Source organism: Erythrolamprus reginae, chromosome 11 (assembly GCF_031021105.1).
Source record: "Erythrolamprus reginae isolate rEryReg1 chromosome 11, rEryReg1.hap1, whole genome shotgun sequence".
NCBI classification, from domain to species: domain Eukaryota; kingdom Metazoa; phylum Chordata; class Lepidosauria; order Squamata; family Dipsadidae; genus Erythrolamprus; species Erythrolamprus reginae.
Genome location: NC_091960.1, coordinates 21575006 through 21599733, shown reverse-complemented (window position 1 = coordinate 21599733; position 24728 = coordinate 21575006). Strand labels below are relative to the sequence as shown.

Below are 24728 nucleotides of genomic sequence, written 5' to 3'. Positions count from 1 at the left end.
GCTTCAACCACAACAACACAAGAGCTCACAACAGATTTAAACTTAATATTAACTGCTCCAAACTTGACTGTAAAAAATACGACTTCAGTTGTCGAAGCGTGGAACTCATTGCTGGACTCTGTAGTGTCATCCCCAAACTCCCAACACTTTACCCTTAGACTATCCACGGTTGACCTATCCAGATTCCTAAGAGGTCAGTAAGGAGTGTGCATAAGTGCACTAGTGTGCCTTCCGTCCCCTGTCCTATTGCTCTCCTATACCATTCTTCTTTCCTATATTTATTCTATTCTTTCACTGATATATTTTATTCCTATTTCTTCTCTTCTATTCTTTCTTAGATATATGGTTATATCCTCTATAACCTTCATTATATATTTACTATATGTATACCCAATACAACTCTCATTGTGCAATGGACAAAATCAATAAATAAAATAATAAATAAAATAAAATATTTGCAACCTTATTAATAACAAACCATAATAGCACCATAACATACAAAAATAGAAACTCATCCCATCAAATACGTCTTCTTAACTGTTCAATCAACAGGCAAAAAAAAAAGTTGAATTAATCACATATTAAAAAGGCACAGTATTAATGTAATATTTAAAAATTTCTAGCCTCTTGATTTATTAAAATACATTTACCGTAGTTATCATAGTATAGGTTTTTGTTAAGATATTCATGAACTGGGAGAGCTAATAGTAACAAGGTCAGCCAATGAATAAGCATAGCAGCTAAGTCAACCAATAGGAGTTAAACACTTTTGAGTCTGTGCAGAAAATCAAAACTGGAAACCTAAACTTAAGGCTGGGCCTGGCTTCAGGTCTACTCTCCTCTCTGTACTCTTTGCTGAAATGAAACTAACTCTCCTACTTGGGTTTACTTGAAGAATTCTGCTAATGGTATTGTAAATTCATCTGTTGCTATGTTTATAAAGAAGTTAATAACTCTAGCTGAATCAGTTAGCTGTGTGTGCTTCTGGTTTTGATTTTTGCAACAAACCTTAATAGTTTTGTAGTATAGAATTATTAACAATTTCAAATGCAGCAAAGGCATCAGGCCCAAATAAAATCAGATAGTGTTTAATTAATGGAATGCTTGTTTTGTTTATGAATACCAAAAAAGATAATCTGGGTTGGATTGTTCAAAATTATCAGTTTTCAGATGAAAATTAGGATCAGACTTGAACCTGCTTCCAAGGATGTTCTATATTTGTCTTGCAGGTTTGAATATAAGAACAGCACCCAAATAAGAAGTAAATAAGAACCGGGTTGTGTGAAGACGTTACAGGGGAATTCTATGTTGTATATTCCTTCATATTATTCTAAAATGCCTTGAGTTCAGAAAACTGGATAAAATAATAAAATAAAGCACAAATTAATCATAAATCTAACACTTTTTATGTCATTTAAACAAAAATACATATAAATAATGAAGCTAAAAGACATGCTTTTAAAAGAGGTCATCTTTTTTTAACCTTTCAGAAACCTTTAACCCGCAAAAGAGAACATTGTGGTGGCAATCCATAAAATTATTTCATTCCGATCTGAGATTTTCGAGTTGATAGTTGCAAAATGCATTAGGATTTTCTCTCTATTTTTTTTAAAAAAATGTATAGTTATTATAATTGTATGCTATGTTGTTACTATATTTTGTCTTAGACCATAAAGAAGTGTAGATTAATTGAGATAGTATACAAATCAACAGTGATATAATAGTTTAATCCAAATAATTGGCTGGATTTTGTTTACTGAATAGAGATGTTATTTTATTGATTGATTGATTGATTGATTGATTGATTGATTGATTGATTGAGATACTAGAGGGGAGGATAGTGCCAACTGTGATTTGCTTCTCCAAAACCTGAATTGATTTAGTCATCTGCCAGCTTTATACTGCCAATCATACCTCTCTGATACATTCTGGGAAATCTAAATGGGTGGCTACTGCGGGTATGTAGAATATTTTAAATTTAAGGGTAACATGCTCATTTTGAGAACAAGAGAGCTTTTTTAGGACATTGGAATTTTGAGCTCAAAACAAAGCTGTTGGAAGTTTCACAATGATCCAAAGAAACAACTCCATATTTTGAGAGACCATTTTGTACTGAAACATTTCAGGAATACTGTACAGATATTTTGAATGCAAGGCTGTAGGAAAAGAGCAGGCATAGCTGGAAACAAAGTTACCTAAATGCACCACCAATTTAGAATCCACAAGCGACCAGTTCCAACTCCTCCTGAATTCTGTTGACCCTTATCTGGCACCAATTTAGTGTTGAACTTCACTTGAACAGATTCAAGTGAATCTGTTAAATAACTTGTCTATACTGCAATCTAATGGGTGGCCCTAGTACTTTGCACTTGACAAAGGCATTTTGATACTTTTCACACCCTAATGGCTGCCAATGCAACATGCCCTCCTTCTTCAAAAGAAAAGCCAACACTGTTTTCATGTCACAGTGCTCAGGCCAAAGACATGGGACAATGAGGAATGTCCCTCCCATCGCCAGATAAACCAAATGAACAAAACTGTTGACTTTGTAGAAACAAGGGGTGCAGGATCAGCAGATGGGCAGAGACAAAGGAATTCATCTTCATTTTTGTTTTCTCCTCTTTTCCAAGATTTATGATGGCAACAATAACTCAGCTCGCCTTCTGGGCTCCTTCAGCCATGCAGAGATGTTGGGTCTGAATGTCAACAGCACTTCCAGTTCGATGTGGCTTGAATTCATCACAGATGGAAATGGCACGAATCAAGGTTTTGAGTTGCAGTTTTCTAGTAAGTATGGAGGCTACCAACCCTGTAGCTGGAGAAAAAGTGTCCAAACGGTGTTAGAATCTCTGTACTGCTCCTATAGAGAAGCTGTATTTGGAACCAAACATTTAAGGAAAATTAGTTTGCCAAGTAAGGGTGTCTAGATGGAAGTTCTCAGCCTCTGCTTCACTTCTTGACCTGCTTGCCTCGTTTGTCATAGTAATGTGGGGAGGGAGGAGGCTTTTTGGTATTTTTTTGGGGGGGGAGCTAATGCCAAATTTTTTAATGATATTTTATTCTTTTATATCTAAACACTCAAAAGGAAACTATTTAATACTTGCTTCATGTAGGATCACATTTTTCTTTACAAGGTGTAAGTGTAAATATCATCGGGTCCACCTTCACACACTTCCCCATCTTTCTATATCTGTGTCCTACTCATATCAGGTTATTAATCCCTCTTTTGAAAAAAAAATACAGATCACTACCTCCACTGAAATAAGATACACAAGAAAGAGCCTTCAATACATCTGTTCCCAACCAATCCATCAGATTACTCCATTGGGTTCAGAATCAGCAAATACTAAGCCTGTTTTGAAAAGGAGCCTATTCCTTGCTATTTTGCAACCTTTTTCTCTGGCTTTTTAAATGCCTCCACTTCCTTGGGTCTTTTCCTTTGGATGTTTTCTCTTGGGTCTGGCACCTGAGAAAGAATGCAAGGTTGCATGTTCTCTGATGCCTTTATTTCAGACTACATCCTGGAAGTTTCTAAGAGTTTCATCAGCCATTGATATTTTGCTAACACAACAGCTGAGACAAGACTGAGATTTCACTCATGCCCTCATCACCTCGAGGTTCAACTACTGCAATGCTCTCTACATGGGGCTACCTTTGAAGAGTATTCGGAAACTTCAGATCATTCAGAATGCGGCCACAAGAGCAATCATGGGCCTCCCCAGATATGCCCATGTCTCATCAACACTCTGCAGCCTGCACTGGCTGCTGATCAATTTCCAGTCACAATTCAAAGTGTTGGTTATGACCTGTAAAGCCGTGCATGGCATCGGAACAGAATACTCCCGAGACCACCTTCTTCTGCACGAATCCCAGCGGCTGATTAGGTCCCACAGAGCTGGCCTTCTCCAGGTCCCATCGATTAAACAATGTCGTCTGGCGGGACCCAGGAGAAAAGCCTTCTCTGTGGCAGCCCTGGCCCTCTGGAACCAATTCCCCCCACAGAGATTAGGACTGCCCCCACACTCCTCGCCTTTTGTAAGTCATTAAAAACTCATCTTTGCCGCCAGGCATGAGGAAATTAACACACCCACCAATTGTCAAGGTTGGTGTATGGTTTGATTGGATTGTGTGATTATTTTACTATAAGGGTTTTAAATCGTATTTTAAAAAATTGGATTTGTACACGGTTTATGTTGTTGTGAGCCGCCCCGAGAGAGGGGCGGCATACAAATCTAATATATTATTATTATTATTATTATTATTATTATTATTATTATTATTATTATTATTTATTTCTAACCTTTATCCCTGATTTCAGGTTTTGATTTAATCAAATGTGAGAACCCTGGCATCCCACAATTTGGCTACAAAGTCCATGACGAGGGACATTTTGCAGGGAGCTCCGTCTCTTTCAGTTGTGATCCCGGCTACACATTACGCGGAAGCCGTGTGCTTACTTGCCTGACTGGAGAGCGAAGATCCTGGGACCAGCCTCTCCCCACCTGCGTAGGTATGACTCTTCCCTCTTGTGTGGTAGTCTGTCACTCCCCAGACATTTGGCATAGCTGCTAAGAGAATGGCAAACCAGTTGATTAAGAGGTGTAATTTTATGTCCCAAAGCCACCCATAGTGTTTTGGAATCTTCAGGAAAATCATTGAAATACTAAACTGACATTTTAATGTGATAAAATTGTTAAAATAATTGAATGCATAGGTGAGACGTCATTGGAATGTAAGTTCAGATTTGCAGGAAGGAGGAGCTTTTTTCTCAGATGACAAAGAGGCAGCGAAGCTTAGAAGGTTTGTTTCACAGGAAGAGATCAAAGTTGGCAATTCACAAAATATATCTATAGTTATTTCAAGTAATTGTTTGCAGGAGAACAACAATAAAGGAACCACATGTGGTTCTTGGCGCCTGACAAATACAGATCTAATCTGAAGGCTGCTTGGGATGAGTTAGAGGCACAGAGTACCACTTTTACAAATAGATCAGGATCAATGGCAGGATTACTGCAGAAGATTATCTATTGATCTTTTTCACCTGTCCAAATGTGCATTTCTTTCCAGTATTCATACTATTGTTTTCCCAATAACCTTCAGGCTAATGAGTCAATCAATACAAGATGCAGTCTCTCTCTTTTTAGTACACATTGAGGGCAGAAATCAAGCCTTCCTTTTGTCGCCATGTCATGTTCTCACTGTTTGGCAATGAATGAGCTTTGAGAATTATCTAGCCACTTCTTGGTTTCTAGCACTGCTTTCAGTATTTTGCCTTTGGAGTGGAATTTAAAACTTCTGTTACTTGGCTGTCTGCATAAGTCAGTGTTTCCCAACCTAAGCTATTCCAAGATGTGTGGAGCTTCAACACTCAGAATAATAGCTGGGATATTCTTGGGGTTAAAGTACACACATCTTAAAAATGGCTGAGGCTGGGAAATAATGGAATAGGTGTAGCTAAATGTCTATGGAGATCCTCAGTCATCCAGGTCACGGTTGTCCCCAAAGTGGATTTTCAAGAGGCAACTGGACTTTCTGGGATTTTTTTGAAGATATTTTGCTTCTCATTCAAGATGCTTCCTCAGCTCTGGAGAATTCTAGGAGCTGATGCCTACAAGTAACAAATTTGCCAAGCTTGGGGACCCCTGGGCTATGGTATCATGCTCTGGAAAGAGTTCCTAAAAACACTGTATGCAAAGCTGGAGTATCCTTTCTAGAGCACGAGGCCTGAGTAGGTAGTGGTTGTTGTTGTTGTTGTTGTTGTTGTTGTTATTATTATTATTATTATTATTATTATTATTATTATTATTATTATTAGATTTGTATGCCGCCCCTCTCCGTAGGTTAGTATGGAAGATAGACTGTTACCCAAAGTCTTTTCCAAAGGAAGAAGCAAAAGAGTTCACTTGCTGACTTGTTTTTGTGGCTTCTTTCAGCGGAGTGTGGAGGCAGCATTCGAGGTGAATCTTCAGGAAGGATCCTGTCTCCAGGGTTTCCAACGCCCTATGATCACAATCTCAACTGTGTCTGGACAATTGAAGCAGAGGCTGGCTGCACAATAGGGTAAGTTGAAAGACTAGAACAGATTAGATCACCTACAACATCCAGCACTCATCTTGTAACTGGGGTTTTGAATCAATGAATCAGTGAAAAGGGCACAGGTGTTTCAACATGGGGCCATTTCTACTCTGCAATTAAGAGTAAAGAAATAGATGCATGAAAATGCCTGTGCCAAAATAACCCCAACTCTTGGCAGGAATAGCTGAGTTTCTACAACCGGTTTGAATTATGCAAATTGATCGCATTTGCATGATTTCTCTTGCTTTGCATACTGTAGTGTTTACTATTTGGCATCAATAGGAGAATAAAAAGTAGGGCTCAAGCTTCATAATCAGCAAATTAATCAACCATACATTTAAAAAAATAAGATTTGTGGATTAATCAGGGTAGATGTGCTCGTTTTAATTGGTCAAATGTAATACTTGGAGACAGATTGGATTTAGTGCATCGTAGCAATAGAGAATGGAAAAATAGAAAGAAGTTCTAACCCTCTCATAGTGGCTTCGCTGCTCTCGGGTATTAATCACATTCGTACCTGCACAGCTTCAGATGCATTTAGAATATTGATTGCTGCCAGAGAGATGCAAAGCCCTTTTTGAAGAGTTTAGAAGAGAACATCCAACCCAAACAGTGTCATTCTAGCCTGAACTGTGTAATATCAGCATGACAGCTTTCAAGGGTGCAATTTGAAGGGAAAAAAATCTTGCTAGACAGAACAAATGTGCTGGTTCCTCTCTTGAATTATCTGCCAAATTTAGCAAGAGGCATCCACTGAATTCTATCAGATACAAGAAATTAGGAAGCCAATGTCATGTAGGTCGATACTACTTTTATGGTAAAGCTATAGCAATAATTTTGCAAGTCTGAATGTACTTCCTTCCCTCCATGATTGGGAAGAAGTTGTCTGGTGTGTTTAGTCACATTACATTCCTGCTCTTTATCTGACCAGTATGTTGGCAGATGCTCTTCCTCCTGCCCTCAAAGCCATTCCATCTTCCTTCTCTAACGTCAGAGATTTGGTCAGAATGATGAGGTGTGCATTGTGATGTTCTGGTACACACTCTTTCCCTTATATACATATGTGCAACATGACAGTGCCCATATGAAAGCTGCAGAGTTTACATTGCAACAATATGAAATATCATTCCCCCACCTCACCCCAGCGGTGGGTTCTTCCTGGTTCAGAGCTGTGCGCACACCAGCAACACAAATCTGTGTGTGCACGTACCGGCTAGCAATCCAATACTGTCTATCCCTCACCTCAGAAAGACATGCAGTCACATGTTCATATTTTCAAAACAGATGTTGATTCATGACTTCGTTCAGCAGGACAGCTACGTTTTGAGCTTCACAAATCAGAAGTAAATAAAGTTGGTTGAAGGAATGAAAACGATGGCTGATTGCTAATTATACATGTCATCATTCTGCCTTCTGCAGCTTCTTCTCCAAAGAAGAAAAAAACAACAGCAACTATCCAGTCATCCTTATTCAACTTAACTGTGGTTACTTAATTGGGGGAGGGCTGCAAATGATCTATGGAACAATTGCAATTTTCTTCAGCAGAACACATTTTGTGAAATTTCAAGGAATACTAAGTGACAAACCAGCAGCTTCGATGCTTTTTTAAAAAAATACATTGTTTCGGTCTTTTAACTCGTTCTTTTAACTCATTTCTCATTCTTCTTACAGTACAGTCTATCAAGCTTTTATTGCCTCTTCAGTACAAATGTTTATGTTAATATAAATGTAACAGGCGTATTAAATAAAAAGCCAGAGGGGCAGACCTCCCTAAAACCCAAGTCAATTAATAACCATGCAGTTCTCCAACATTTATAATGCATCACCATCATACCTATTATCATGAAGATGGAATTAAAATATTAAAAGCTTCATGCTGCTGCCACTGTCTACCATAAGCTGGGTGAGGGGGACCAATGATAAGAAAAAGAAAATAGACACAGGTAGAGAGAACTTCTAAAAAATATCTCCTTCTTTTCATTCCCTCAATACCTAAAAGCATCTTTTTGCTGAGAATTTATCTGAAATGAATTTGCTTCCACCCGCTCAGTTATTTCCTCCCCTTCATAACAAGTCTATGATTTCCCTGCATCTCTAAATGATGCTATTTTCATGTTTCATTTCCTCCAAGCGATCGTGTATTAGATCTCTTTTCTACAAATCTAATCTCATGAAACGACCACATAGAAACTGAAGAGAAATTGCAGAGTGACATGGAAGGGGCTAGATTTGTAACTTGAGCCCTCAATCTCTCATGTTAAACTGCAGTTTTCTCAAATTGTGGGGAGGAATTTCAAAATCTTAGAATTGGGGAAGCTACTTAGGTAAACTTCACTCACAGCTTAGCGAACTAATTTTTAAAACATCCATAATTGTTGTCTATCTAGTCTCTTCTTCAACGAATCCAATGAAAAGAAATTCACCACCTCCTTAGAGATTGTTTTCTTTGTCAATTTTTCCCCTATTAGAATTCCTCACTTAACATTCAGTCAAAATTTTCCTCTTTTTAATATTTATTTTATTGACACACTCTCTCTAGATACTGAATAAATATATTGGTAAAGCAGCCACCACATTTTGTAGACTCAGAAAGAGAGTATGGCTTAATAAGAAGTTGACAGAACATACAAAGAGCTGTGTCCTGAGCACACTTGTATGTGTGCTCATGTGTGCTCATGTCTGCATGGCAAGAGAGAAAGTTGAATACCTTCCATGTGCGCTGTCTCTGAAGTATCCTTGGCATCACCTGGCATGACAAAGTTCCAAATAGCACAGTCTTGAAACATGCTAGAATTTCTAACATACAGTATATACACTATTGAAACAACATGTTCACTGGCTTGGCCACGTTGTGAGAATGGATGATGGGCAGATTCCGAAAGATCTCTTGTATAGTGAACTAGTGCAGGTAAGATGCCCCAGAGGTAGACCACAGCTACGATATAAGGATATCTGTAAGAAGGATTTAAAGGCCTTGGGAATGGACATTATCAGCTGGGAAACCTTGACCTGATTGTTCAGCTTGGGAGCTAAAGACACAACATGGCCTTCTCCATTTCGAGGAGACACTTGTCAGTCCCAAAACCAGCAAAATCCAGGGGCCAGGCAGGGGACAGAATGGATCAGCAGAAGGGATTGCCACTCACAGATTGGCCTTTTTAGCCACACTAGATGCTGTTCTAGGAACTCTTTACAGAGCACGGTTACCATTGACAATCTTCAGTCTTTCAAGACTGAAAGTTGCCAATTATGAAGTATATTGTTTCCTTCACATATTTATCTATAGTAATATTCAATGAAAAGTTTGAATTTTAGCACTATTTTCAATATTAATATTTCTTCCAGCCATTGTTTTATCTGATTCCAAAAATCACGGGCTTTCGGGCATTGCCACCACATGTCCTTGGGACTGTGATTCTATTATACTTCAAAATTACTGATTTAGTTCAGTGTTATACTTGTTTTACAGCTGTGTAAAATTTTTAAATTTTAATTACAGGGGTTGTTGATTTTCTTGGTAAGTACTTGTTTTTCAATAAATTGTTAAGATGTCTGGCTTGGTGCAGTGTAACACTTGTTTGGCTGTTGTGTTCCATAGTATCTGTGGAGCTTGGGATGCTGCCCTCTTTGCATAAGGACATCTAGTTTATATGGTGAGATCTCTAGGTTTCAGTCCCTAGTTTGTACCCTGCAGTCAGAAGTAGAAAGATTGTCTCAGCCACGTGCTGTAATGGAGCCATTTGTGCAGCCTCCACTTCTTCAGCGCTCCTCGAGGAGAAGGGCTGTGTGGACAACTGTTGGTTCAGGAAGATTACGTGCAGTGGAGCACAGACACAGCAATTTTGGCCACTCTTTATCTAATTTGTATAATGTTCTTGCAGATTTAAATAGTGAGGTTGTTGTGAACATTAGTGAGCCCCCCCTGGTAGAGGATGAGGGGATGTTCCAAAGGGAAGTTGTTGTAAGAGAGGTGAATAATGTTACCAAACCATCAGGAGCAGTTAGTGGAAATAAAAAGATGATGCATTTTCTTGTGGGTGACTCAACTGTTAGAGGTGTTGATTTGGGACAGAGTAAGGATGTGGTGAGGGTGATGAAATGTCTCCCGGGGCCACTGCCAGCAGAGACAGGGGGTGGATTACAAATATTGTGAAGGCTGTAAGTAAAGATAATAATGTTGATGTGGTGGTGCATTTTGGCACAAATGATTTGTCCCAGAGAAATGTTAATCGACTAAAGAGATTACCAATGTCTTAGTGTGGATCTGGGCAGAATAACTGATTCAGTGACTTTCTCAGAGGGTTTGTGGTCAGCAGGATAAAACAACTTGTATTGCAGAATTTAATGAGTGGTTAAGGCACTGGTGTAATGCTGAAGGTTTTGGATATGTTAGTCATGATGTTAGTAGGTGGTCTAATAGGGAGTTGTTTAAGAGGGATGGTTTGCATCCATCATACAGAGGTACCCAGGTGCTTGGTGAGGAGTTCAGAACTTTTTTGGACAGGCATTTAAACTAGGTAAAGGGGACAGAGATGTAACGGGTGTGGATGGCTTTTGTCCCCGGACAACGAGGATAAATCTGTTTGTTGAAATTTATGAAAAGAGAGCTGTAAATGAAATAGATGTAGTTGTTGAGGATAAGGGACAAACAAATAATGATAATAATGTTCTTCGGGTAATGTGCACAAATCCTCAAAGCTTGAGCAACAAGCTCTGTGAGTTAATGGTCATAATATCTAGAGATAATTTGGATCTCTTTGCCATAACTGAGACATGGTTTAAGGACTTCAGTGACTGGGAAATATCCATACCAGGATATGCATTGTATGGGAAGGATAGAGTAGAGAGAAGGGGAGGTGGAGTAGGTATTTATGTTAAGGAAAGTCTAAAAGCAACACTAATTCAAAATACATGTAAAGAGCTGGAGACTCTGGGTTTGCATGCAAATTAAAGAGGGTTCTGTCATTAGATTTGGGGTGATCTATAGGCCTCCAGGGCAATCTGAGGATTATGACAACAAGATGGTGGATGAAATTACCCAAATGGCAGTAAAGGGAGATATTGTGATTATGGATGATTTCAACATGCCTGATGTTGACTGGAATATCCCTAGTGCCCTTACATGCAAAAGTAAGAGGCCCTTACAGGAGCAGCTCCGGCACAGCTGGTTAAGACACCAACTAGAGGGGAGAATATTCTATGTTTAGTTTTTACGAATAGGAACTGGGTTTCAGAGGTTAAGCTGGGAGAAAACTTAGGTTGCAGTGACCACCTGTTTCTGGTTTGATGTAAAAACTATGAGCAATCCTATACTACAACCAAAGTATTGGATTTCAGAAAAACAAATTTCAATAAAATGGGGGAATATTTAAATAATGAATTAAAGGGCAGGGATAAAATGGCAGGAGAAAGTACCCAGTGGACTGTATTAAAGAAGGCCATCTCAAAAGCCACTGGACTGTATGTAAGGCAAATAACTAAAGGTAAAAGGAAGAAGAAACCGCTATGGTTTAGCAATGATGTAAGTGCTATAGTCAATGAAAAAAAGTCTGCCTATAGGAGATATAAAGAGTCTGGAAGTATAGCTGACAGAGAGGTATATAAAATGAGACAGAAGGAGGTGAAACAGATAATATATGCTGCTAAAGCCTCAAAAGAGGAAGAAATTGCCAAATCTTTGAAGAAGGGGGATAAAACCTTTTTAATGATGGGAAGAAGAAAAACTGCAGCATCACAAAGCTTAGTACTGGAGATAATACATACATTGATGGGGATAAGGAGGTCGCTGACCATTTGAATAGCTACTTCTGTTCAGTTTTCTCAGAAGGCAGCTTAGAATATAATACTATGGGTGGATATAGCATTGCTTATAGCTGTAGGGATTCAGCTCCAGTGATCTCAGATGCCGATGTCTTAGAAGAACTTGAATGATTAAAGACAAATAAGGCAATGAGTCCTGATGGCATCCACCCCAGAGTTCTTAGAACTCAGATATATGATTGCTGCCCCCCTGACTGATTTGTTTAACCAATCCCTTTTAACATGAGATGTTCCTGATGACTGGAGAATGGCCAGTGCTGTGCCTATCCACAAGAAGGGCAGTAGAGAAGAAGCTAGTAACTACAGGCCAGTTAGCTTGATATCAGTTATAGTTAAAATGATGGAGACTCTACTCAAAAAGAGGATACATCAGCACCTAAAAACCAATAACTTATTGGACCCAAACCAGCATGGCTTTACTGAGGGTAAATCATGTCAGACTAATCTCATTGATTTCTTTAACTATGTCACAAAGGTGTTGGATGAAGGTGGTGCCATGGATATTGCCTATGTGGACTTCAGCAAAGCCTTTGATATGGTTCCACATAAAGAGCTGATAGATAAATTAGTGAAGATTGGACTTAATCCCTGGATAGTTCAATGGATTTGCAGTTGGCTTAAGCGTAGATATCAGAGGGTTGTTGTTAATGGCGAGTATTCTCAGCAGAGCCTGGTTACAAGCAGTATGCCACAAGGGTCTGTTCTGGGTCCTATTCTTTTTAATATCTTTGTGAGTGACATAGGGGAAGGTTTGGTAGGGAAGGTTTGCCTATTTGCCGATGACTCTAAAGTGTATAATAGAGTTGATATTCCTGGAGACGTCTGTAATATGGCAAATGATTTAGCTTTACTAGATAAGTGGGCAAAGCAATGGAAACTGCAGTTTAATGTTTCCAAATGTAAAATAATGCAAAAGGAATACTCAATCTGAGTATTGTATTGGCAGTTCTGTGCTAGCAAAAACTTCAGAAGAGAAGGATTTAGGGGTAGTGATTTCTGACAGTCTCAAAATGGGTGAACATTGCAGTCAGGCAATAGGGAAAGCAAGTAGAATGCTTGGCTGTATAGCTAAAGGTATAACAAGCAAGAAGAGGGAGATTGTGATCCCGCTGTATAGAGTGCTGGTGAGACCACATTTGGAATACTGTGTTCAGTTCTGGAAACCTCATCTACAAAAAGATATTGATAAAATTGAACGGGTCCAAAGACGGGCTACAAAAATGGTGGAAGGTCTTAAGCATAAAACTTATCAGGAAAGACTTAATGAACTCAATCTGTATTGTCTGGAGGACAGAAGGGAAAGGGGGAACATGATTGAAACATTTAAATATGTTAAAGGGTTAAATAAGGTTCAGGAGAGAAATATTTTCAATAGGGAAGTGAACACAAGCACAATCTGAGGTTAGTTGGGGGAAAGATTAGAAGTAATGTGAGAAAATATTATTTTACTGAAAGAGCAGTAGATGCTTGGAACAAACTTCCAGCAGACGTGGTTGGTAAATCCACAGTGACTGAATTTAAACATGCCTGGGATAAACATAGATCCATCCTAAGATAAAATGCAAGAAATAGTATAAGGGCAGACTAGATGGACCGTGAGGTCTTTTTCTGCCATCAATCTTCTATGTTTCTATGTTTCTACATGTGGTAATAAGTCAAAAATTCTGTTTCTATGCAAGAGAATTGGTTGGTGAGCTTTGTCCCATTCTGTGACCTTTCTTGATACAGATGTTATATGAATCACTGCAGTTGTTAAATTAGTAACATGGTTGTTAGGTGAATCTTGTTTCCCCCATTGATTTTGCTTTTCAGAAATTCATACATCATGATCCCATGACCCTGGGACACAATCAAAAATATATGAAGTTGCCAAGTGTCTGAATACTGAATAATCAGATGACCATGGGGATGTTATTAAGGATATAACTGTGAAAAACAGTTATAAATAGCAATAGCACTTAGACTTACATACCACTTCATTGTATTTTACAGCATCAGCTTATTTCCCCCAACACTATGGGTCCTCATTTTAATAATCTCGAAAGGATGTTAGACTGAGCCAACATTTTTTAAAAAATTATTTATTTTTAATTTTCATACTTTTCACCCTTAACTCTCCCCCTCCCTTCCTTCAGTTCTTTCTTATTCATAGTCCCAGCCAGGTCAGAGTTCTAGACAATTTCTTCTTTATGTCTTCATTGGCCTTATCCCTTTCCACCCATGCAAAATAAAGTTTCCATTTTTTTCTTATCCTTTCAGTTTTTCATCCCATGAACAGTTCAGTGAGATAATATGAATTATTTCCATTTGCACTTGTTCAAATATATAATCGTTCCATCGTTTTAGTGTCCATTTACTTTTATCCTTCCATCCATAGACTATAGTTGCATGAGCAGCTTTTATCATAGTCCTTAATACTTCTTGTTCTTCTGTATTCATTCCTTGAGTTTCTTTAATACCTCCTTCTATTATGTCCCATCCTACCCGCAATTCATTTTGGCTGAGCCAACCTTGAGCTGGTGACACTCTAACTGCCAAAATGCTGGCAGCTGGAAGTCAGCAGAAGTAGCCTGCAGTACTGCATTCCAAACACTGTGCCACCACAGCTCTAAATCATTTTTTTTTCAATGCCATTGTAACTCTGAACAGCCACTAAGTGTTGTACATACTCTTGATCAGTTGGAGGATGATGAAGATATTGAGGACTCAGATTCAGATAGTGTTTATGAAGTAGTGGGGGGGCCAGGGTTACAGGTAGTAGAACAGGTGGGAGGCCAGCCACAGGATGGGGCTATGAGTTCAGGATCTAGTGAGGGAGAATCAGATTCACGCTGGGTTAATCCTAAATTCAGAAGAATTCAGAAACGTAGAGAGCAAAGGTCTGGAAGAAGATATTAAGGAGATGAATGGGTTAAATAATTAAGTGAGGTAATTGGCACGTCATGGGACTAGTGAAGAAGAAGGGTGGAGTTTCAATGTTGCCGAACAAAAAGATGTTGATTTTTATGCCGCTCTCCAAGTAAGCCAAGTATTCTGTGTGATTAACTGTCCGTCTGCTGTTTTTTAGTGATCATGCTTTTACATAATAAATCTTGTCTAGCAGAGCAGGAGAAGGAATGTAAGGAATGCAATTAAGAAAGATAACGGAGCCAGGAGAGATATGCCAGTATGAAATGTGTGTGTACCCGGAAGAGAATAAAATGGAGTTTCTTTGTTTATGAAATAATATGTTTGATAAAAGTTATTTGTACTTGCTGAATTTCTACCAGAAACCAGAACACTAAGCAAATTATGTACATTGAGGACTATTTATACACAGTTGTCTTATGAATAAAAGGTATTAATCAGATAAAAGATGTTACCTGGCTTCTCATTTCTAGACAATAGAATAAAATAGAATAGAATAGGGAATAGGAATAGGGAATAGGGAATAGGGATTGAATGGAGTGGAATAGAATAGAATATAATAGAATAGAAATCATAAAGATACAACCAACAAGTTGCAGTCAAGCAGTCATAAGTGGGATGGTCCCTGTTTGTTACCTGAAGTACATTGTAATGTTACTTTCTTTCAGTCCTTTTTTTCTAAACTTTCCCAGTTCTAAAATACAAATCTAGTCTTAACTGTAGCTGTTCTTTCTCTTCCCTGCCCTGTTTTGCCCTACCCCAAATACAGGCTCCATTTCATAGTTTTCCATACAGAGGACTTCCATGATGTTTTGAGAATCTGGGATGGCCCAGTGGAGAAGAGCATCCTCCTGAAAGAAGTTAGTGGTTCTGCCTTGCCCAATGATATCCACAGCACCTTCAACTTGGTGGTCCTTCAGTTCAACACAGACTTTTTCACCAGCAAACAGGGCTTTGCCATTCAATTTTCAGGTAACTTTCATAGGTATCATCTGGTCTTTGGGGGTCAGGAGATTAGATGTTTCAATGTCATAGATGTTTTCAGCTCTCTAAAATTCTACCTGATAAACTGTATGAGAGATAATCCCCAAATGTATTAATTTCAGCATTCATGACATACCAATTCCTCAGCAATTTTTATCTCAATAGTTATACAATTTGGTGAACAGGAATTTGCACTAGAAGTTGATTTAAAAGGAGAAGAGAATTTTAAAGAAAGTCTTTCCGATGGAATATAGCAGTGATGATGAACCTTTTTCGGTCCTTGTGCCAAAAGGGTGTGTGTGTACGTTAGCATGTGTGCATATGCCCACACCCATTCCCTTCCACCAACAGAGCACTCCCTGCCACATTGTCCTTGCACATGCGCACAATCCTCCCCATCCCTGTGCATGTACACAGGCCTCACTGAAGCCTGGGATGGTGAAAAAACAGCCAAATGGGCAAACTGGAAGTTCAGAAAAACAGAAGAGCCATTGTGCTCTTTTTTGCACTCCAGAGGCTTCAGGAAACTTCCCTGAAGCCTCCTGAGAATGAAATGGCTTTCCCCAAGGCCAAAAATCAGCTGGCTAGCATGCACATGTGCGCTGGAGCTGACATAGGGCAAGGCTTTGTGTGTCCTCCAATATGGCTCTGTGTGCCACCTGTGGCACGCGTGCCATAGGTTCGCCATCACAGGAATATAGCCTTGCACTTGTGATGAAAGGGTAAGTGAATAGGTATGATTGATCTGGCTTTGCACTTTGCTGTCCTCTCTCCAATCGTGTGCAGCTTGCCTGTTTCTCACACTTAAAACTCAGGGAGATTTAAATCTACCTTTTCTAGTGAAAGGGCCATCCCCAAGACAAAGTCCTTGAGAAATTAATGAAGAGTTTCTTCTCCTTCTGGAGAAGTTTAGAGAAACCATCCATTCTCCACTCAGAGATTTAGTGGAGGGTTGCAAAGGACCATTTAGACAGCTGTTCCCTATATATGGTTGAGCCAGATATATATTAATATAAATAGTAAGGATGCAAGCAACAAGTTACAGTCATAGAGTCATAAGTGGGATGATCCCTGTTTGCTGCCTGAAGAACATTGAACATAATTGTGGAATAGAATGGCTGGAGATCTTGTGTTCAGGTGCATGTTGTAATATTTGTACCAGGAATGAATTTAAATAATCTTAATATTTAACATTATTTAATATCCTGCATCAACATATTTGATGTTAAATATTAAAAGAACACTAAAACCAAAACTGACATTTGGAAAGGCCAAATGGTGTTTTTTTATAAAACCAAGAGATTAAGAGAGCAACCAAAGCTGGAGGATTAGACCATTCCACACTTTGGAAAACCCTTCCAGAGAACTAAGTCTCTGCACCAGAGGGCTCTTCTAAGGGATCATTTCTGCATATTTTAATACTTCAGCGGGTTTGCAATAAAATATGTTGTCCCTAATGCCTTAAGCCATCTAATGCTTTAAAGGTTACGACCAATACCTTGATGTGAACTTAGCAAACAATCACCTTCCCTGCCACATTTGCATTAATGGAAGGTTTCAAACTTCCTCGTCCTACTTATAATGGATTGAACCAATCTATGAGAGACAGTTTGGGATAGTGGTTAAAGCATCAGGCCAGAAGCCAGAGCCTGTGGCCTTTTGTCTTAGGCACAAAACCAGCTGGATGACCTTGGGGTAGTCATTTTCTCTCAGCTCTAAAAAGGAGGCAATGGCAAAACCACTTCTGAAAAATCTCACCAAGAAAATTGCAGGGCAGTCTTGGAGATTTGGACACAATTTAACAGAAGGGGGGGGGGGGGGAAATACAGAATTGTTGCCATCCAACTAAGGCAGAAAGATTTCTAGCTACAAAACTAGTGGGGTTAACCAAATGTCTGACTAGTTACTGTCGCTACCTGAAGATCCTGGGAAAGCCCAGAGCCAAGAAATACCCTGCAAGTTGAATTTTCAAAAGCCATTTCTGAACAGGCTGCATTGCAATTCTCAAGCCAGAACCATCAGCATTTTAAATTCCTTCGAAGGATTCACCTTCTTCCTGCCCATTACCTATCTTAGGTAACATATAAGTAAAAAAGTTTCTTTCTAGAAATTAGATGAAAAATCAAAATAGAGCTAAGTGTTATGGATGGATGGATGGATGGATGGATGGATGGATGGATGGATGGATGGATAGATGATAATATTATAAAAGAAATATTTGAGCAGTGACTGCAGTAACAAATGGCACCGGGTTTTGGAAGAAATGAGATTGAGACAGTGGGTTAGTGTCAGAATCAACAGACAAAAAGCCAATGCACTGAAGTGCAGGCACCTAAGAATACCTATTATTTAGATATTCTTTAGGATCTTTCTTTTTTTCCTAGAGTGAGGATTCATTTTCCAGGTACTAAACCAGTGATAGCTAACCTTTCTCTTGCCATGTGCTGAAAATGAATGCATGCAATAGTGTGCACATGTGCTGGCACCCATAATGCAATGCACCCCCTGCATGTGTGCACACGACCTCACACACTCCCCCCACAACCCTCCACACGTGTGGCCCCCTGCCCCCAATTTTGGGCCTAGGACGCCTCTCTGCAGTCTCCTGGAACCAAAAATGTGCCTTGGGGGGCCCTGCACCCCCACTGCCACGTGCTTCTGCGTGCATGCATGCGCAACACCATACATGCACATCGCCCACATTCACCCCCACATCCTGAAAATCAGTTGGCAGGCGGTGTCCATGCAACATGTGCAATGGAGCTGAGCTGAACAACAGCTTGTGTGCCTGCATAACTGCACGCATGCCATAGGTTTGCCATCACAGGAGTAAACCCATATTTCTCAACCTCAGCAACTTTAAGGTGCCTAGATCTCACCATCCAACATACTTGGACACATGGTACTAAGTTGCCAGGCTGAAAAATGCTGGACTAGACACTATCATTCTGGCTTGTTTGTTCATGCACAAAGGCAATGCTTGCTTCTTTTGGTGATCTGTTGTTCATCTTTGAATTATGCATACTGAAAAAAATCTGCAAGCATGCATTGATTTATTTCAGCTGCCTTTGTGTCAGAATCCAGATCAAAGTAAAACCAAGGGCATTTACCTTCAAACGAAGAAGCAAATTATTGGCAACAAATTTCTGAGTAACCCATTTTCACTATCCACATTTTGGCAAAGATTTGGCACATCCTAGAATTAGACATATCGGTTGCCCAAAAAGGTTTCTCATCTTCTCCATCACTAGCTTTAATTGAATTGGTTCCAACTGACTCTATGTTTTGTTCACTGCTATTGTAGTGATTGCTCCTATAGTTTTATTGCTTTAAAAAAAATCAGACTTTTGTATTAAAAACTACTTATTTTAAACTCCTGAGCTTTAAAAAGAAAAAAAAATAGGTTCATTTCAGGCAGCATTCAAGAAACCCTGACACATCTGTAAAAAGAATTGGACCTACTTTCCCTGCTAAAAGCAAAATTCCTCTCAGTCACAAGGGGTGGTGAAGAGGGAAAAGACAATGTGCACATTATAATTTTTTGGACAGCGTAGACAACATAGGGTTATAGCCGAAAGCCAGGTAAAATTAGCAGATGGTTAGATGTAATAAGCAAAGAGGAAAGTGTGCTGAAATATACATACATCTAATCTTCATGCAACAGACTCAGATTTGTTAATCCCTACAGCCTATTCCAGATGGAGAAAGAAAAGTTTGAAATCAGCAATGCGTGTTTAAGCATGCACCCTAGTCCAATTCTTCCATATGTGTGCGCACTGCAGCTCAAAGGAAATTTGTGCATGTGCAAAGTCTTTGCTCATCTCCGAGGTTTCAACCCTGGAGTAAATAATTCTAAAACAGTTACAAAATGCACATGCATTAGGTATCAGTGGTCTATGAAAGGGAGTTCTCATGAGTGGTTGATATGTTTTAGCTACTTAGCTGCTATCCTCTCATATAATAATAATAATAATAATAATAATAATAATAATAATAATAATAATAATCATAATCATAATCATAATCATAATCATAACCATAACCATAACCATAATCATAATCATAATCATAATCATAATCATAATCATAATCATAATCATAATCATAATCATATGGTGCCTCTCTAGGAATCTCCTGGAAGGAAACAGGGCTTCCACCCTCCTTGTGGTTTCCCCAATCGCACACATTATTTGCTTTTATATTGATTCCTATGGGAAAAATTGCTTCTTCTTACAAACTTTTCTACTTAAGAACTTGGTCACAGAACAAATTAAGTTCATAAGTAGAGATACCACTGTATATTTAATTCACAACCTCCTTTTGATGATTTTACTAGCTCTAATCTGCCTTAATTTTGCCCTAATTTCTTCCTTCTGTTCACCCATTGCTTTACACCTTGTCTAAAGAAAAGTTTTTGTTGATCCTAAAGTATATTCAGCTCTTTGTGGATGCATGTGACTGTGGCTTCTTATTGAAGTAAATAGGATTGCATTTTTTTAAAATGCTGATTCAGCCAGCAAAAAGTAGACTTCTACAGAATGTTTGAAAATGGAGTGGAGGGAGTTTATATGATTCATTAACTGAAACTAGCACTGTATTTCAAAGTCAGAAGAAATTTTAGCTTGGTGAGGAACAAATTTCTGAGTGACCTCACAGGATAGAAGTAAAGAGAATATAAAGGAATATGCACAAACCACTTTGAATTACAGATGGATGCACATGGCCTTCTGAAAACCATGCACTTCTGAAGGATTGGGCAAAAAGATTGGATGAACAATTGCACTAAATTTCTCTAGGGAAATTTTCCAACAATTTCTCAAGTGCAAGACTCCATCACACAGTCTTAGAACAGCACAGCTCCTGAAAAGCCTTATTGAAAGGAGCTCCTGTTGATTTTTTTCCTTTGGAATTTACTTGGAAGATAGAAACGTAGCGGGGAGCTATGTTTTACATACCTGGCCTAATCTGGCCATTCCAATGAAATTAAGTTGATTACAAATATCTATATCTGTCTTTCTGTGTTCTTTTTGATGCCTGAAGAACACTCATGATGGCTACTGGCATCAACCAAAATGCTGTAGTGGAAGAAAGGAAAATGAGACCATGTCAGATGCCACCAGTTACACCATCAGCGCTGTCCTCCATGATGGATTAGGTGGATTTTGTACCACTTTCTTTGTTCTGCTCAGCAATGAAAAACAGGCTGATTTCTGCTTTGTTTCTCTTTGAAGCCATCCTTGCTTTAAGGCAGCAGCTCTTTGTGTCCTGAGTGCTCTGTGTTCTGCCACCTGAATCCCAGGGTCCAGTTAGGTCCCACAGAGTCGGCTTTCTCCAGGTCCCGTCAACTAGACAATGTCACTTAGCAGGCCTAGGGGAAGAGCCTTCTCTGTGGGGGGCCCGGCCCTCTGGAATCAGCTCCCCCCAGAGATCCGTGATGCCCTGTTCTGTCTGGGTCCCCCCAGATGCCAACACCAACCAAAAAGAGTAGCCAGACACACTGGTAAAAAGCAAAGGCAGTTTATATAATGGAAAGCAAACACAGGTAACAAAAACTGTTCTTACAGACAGGAACACGATGCAGTTTCACAGAGGTTTCACGAAGGCCAGGCAATAAAACAGGATTCTTGCTGGCAAAAACAACTCTGGAGATAATAAAACCCATGCCTCCCCCAAGTCTTCCAGGCTTCTAGGCCACAAGCCAAGATCAGAGACGCCAAGAATCGAAGCAAGGTCACAGGACTCCCAGTTGATAACTCTCCACGAGACTGTAAGGGCGGGCCTGCCTTTTCAACCCTGCTGAGGAGAACCACACCCAAACCCAGCTGTTGCCAATTCAGGGATGGAAATATCTTTCTAATTGGCCCCTTCTTTGAGCTGCACGTCTCTGCCTCATGTCTATTATAGCCTGTGCGTCTTCATCCAATGAATCCAGGCTACTAGCTGGGGAGAGCCCCCCCCGGGGGTCTCAGGCTGCTCTCCCTCCTCCTCCTCCTGACTTTCCTCTCCCCCGTCTGCCTGGTCCTCCCCCTCCTGGTCACTGTCCTCCTCCTCTGGGCATGGATCCGGCAGAGCTCCAGCCGGTCCCTGAGGAGCCTCAGGCTGAATCACAACATGCCCCAACCCCCCTTGCCTTTTGTAAGAGCTTGAAAATTTATCTATGCCACCAGCCTTGGGGTCATTAGATCCCAGCCTCTAGCCACTGTATGCCTACTAGGCTGGTTCGTATTGAATGAATGGTTTTTGATGCTTAGCTTTTATAATGTTTTAAACTAACTATATATATTAATTGGATCAAATTGTATTTTGTATACTGTTTTATTGTTGACATGTTGTGAGCCGCCCCAAGTCCACGGAGAGGGGCAGCATACAAATCCAATAAATAAATAAATAAATAATAAAGACTATTTTTTGTTCTTAGTGTCGACCGCCACCTCTTGCAATGACCCTGGGATCCCACAGAATGGGAGCCGGAGTGGAGACAGCAAGGAGGCAGGAGACAACATCATCTTCCAGTGTGATCCAGGATACACCTTGCAGGGGGATGCTAAGATCAGCTGTGTGCAGATCGAGAACAGGTTCTTTTGGCAGCCTGACCCACCCACTTGCATAGGTACAGAAGCTGCAGGCTAGAACAGACTCATGGTTGCAAATTCAGAGGACATGAATCTCTAATCTGATCAGGGCTTTCCTTCTCAGGGTTCAGATATTGAATTGGTTATGCTAGGACACTTTACCCTTTCCCCTCTCCTGTGTTAAGAGGCGGTGTTAAGCAGAAGGTACTTTCATAGTGATAGAGGAGGCATCTAAACCAGGGGTCTCCAACCTTGGCAACTATAACACTTGTGGACTTCAACTCCCAGAGCTTTGCTGGCTGAGGAATTCTGGGAGTTGAAGTCCACAAGTCTCCTATCTTAAACTAAGTTAATAATATGTTTTTCTGTCTCACCCCAATGTTCTTTCTCTTCTTTTAGTGCAGGGGGCTCCAAACTTGGCAACTTTAAGGCTTGTGGACTTCAACTCCAAGCCATTGGCATGGCTGGCTAGGAAATTCTGAAAGCTGAAATCCACAGGTCTTAAAGTTGCCAAGTTTGGAAATCCCTGATTTAGTAGAAGGCAGTCTTGGCCTTCTTCATTTTAAGTAAGCAACTTAATAACATGACACATCCCTAGCAGAATGAGAAATGGATAGTTGGATGTAAACGGTTCCATCAAGATGGAGATTGACATTCTTTAGGCAAATGCCAAGAACATATTAAAATGGACTTGCTATTGGCACAATGAGGAAATGTTGATGAACCCACACAACAGCAGCTTCACTTTCTGAGAAATGTATGCTCTTTTTATGAATGAGCTAACTTCAAGTTTGGAAGCCTCATTAAGCTTATCTGGATTTAGCTATATGAATTTAACTCATTAGAGGAAGGCATTAGCTGAGAAATAGAACTGGAAAAGGAAGCTAGTTTGGTAGCACCAGGCTAGGAACCCGGAAACTGAGTTCTAGATCTAGTCTTTCCTTAAGCACAAAGACTGGGTGACCTTGGGCCAGTCATTCTTTCAGCCCTAGGAAAGAGGCAAGGACAAACACTTCTGAAAATGTTGCCAAGAAAACTGCAAAGACTTATCCAGGCAGTCACCAGGAGCCAAGACTGGCTCAAAGACATGTGCACATACATGCGTGCCTGTTTCAGAACTTGGGTGTTTGTTATGTAAAACGCGCAGTGAAATTAACTTCAGAATAAGCAAAAAAAAAAAAAATTTAGTGCAGAGGTGTCAAACTCGCACCCCGTGGGCTGGATGCCTCATGTGCTGGTTCCACCCTTGTACAGTTTAACAAAGGGGAGGGGTCTCGATATGTCACATGATGCCATTGTGACAATGCAAGTTTAACACCCCTGTTTTAGTATCACCTTTACAAAAGAGGAAAATGACCTGTAACTTAGTCCAACATTCACAGAGTATCAGCAAGTTTTCAGGGTGGGGGCAGGAATAGGGGCTAGCTTTGTCGAATTTTATGAAAATTGGTTAAGCTAGCCATGAGTTTTCTTAAGCACAGCAGGAGCAAAGGGAAGTTTTGCAGGTAGGGAGGAATATTTGAAAGTATTCTCATTTTGCTGCACAAGCCATGGTTAAATGCACGTGAAGATATGATCTTAGAGTGCCTCAGGTCTAAAGCCTTAATTTGTCCTAAATGCCTGCATAGGTTGTCTCTCAAAAGACAGCGTGCAAAACAAGCTGTGGTTCTGCTCTCTCCTCTCCTTCTTTAGCGCCTTGTGGTGGGATCCTGGCAGGGCCTTCAGGAGTTATCTTGTCCCCCGGTTACCCAGAGCCTTATCCTCCTGGAAAAGAGTGTGATTGGAAGTTGACTGTCTCACCGGATTATGTCATTGCTTTGGTGTTTCACACGTAAGTGCCTCAGATGCCCTTATTTTAGTCATGGATGCAACTTAGTAAATGGAGATTTAAACCTGTTGGTTCTTTCTGAAGAAATCACCTTTCTGTTCTATAGGAGGCCCAATGGCACAGTGATCTAATGACACTTGACTTGTCCACAAGAAATGGTTGGCACTCTGGCTGTTCAAGCCCATAATATGCATGGCAGAATGTGATCCCATCATTTGCTACTAGCTCCTACCCACTTAGCAGTTTGAAAGCATGTAAAATGCAATGTCCTACACATTGGTAAAAGATGCACCGAGAGGACGCAGCTTAGGAATGTTGTGATGCCTCCCAGTAGCCCTTGGCAGGAGGCAGGCAACTTGGCCCTGGAGATGCCCCCGAAGATGGGAGATTGGAGTGAGGGCTGATGGAGCCGAGCCCCCTCCCGTGGGACAATGAGCGCCGCACTGCGGGCCTCCTCTGCAGCTGGATGCGCCGAGGGGAATCTTCATGAGCAGCTCCCTCTGGGTGGCAGGAATGAGGGGGACATGCCCCTGAGTTAGTCG

General features: G+C 40.1%; 1 protein-coding gene across 1 annotated transcript in view; it reads left to right on the top strand.

Annotated features, from left to right (window-relative positions):
• The window catches only part of CSMD2 (CUB and Sushi multiple domains 2), a 930229-nt gene that overhangs the window by 645935 nt on the left and 259566 nt on the right, over window positions 1-24728 (top strand). Inside the window, exons 23-28 of the mRNA XM_070764517.1 lie at window positions 2631-2787; window positions 4319-4510; window positions 5934-6060; window positions 15572-15774; window positions 22205-22396; window positions 24051-24189. Coding sequence (XP_070620618.1) covers window positions 2631-2787; window positions 4319-4510; window positions 5934-6060; window positions 15572-15774; window positions 22205-22396; window positions 24051-24189 — 1010 coding nt within the window. The remainder of the gene's footprint in view (window positions 1-2630; window positions 2788-4318; window positions 4511-5933; window positions 6061-15571; window positions 15775-22204; window positions 22397-24050; window positions 24190-24728) is intronic.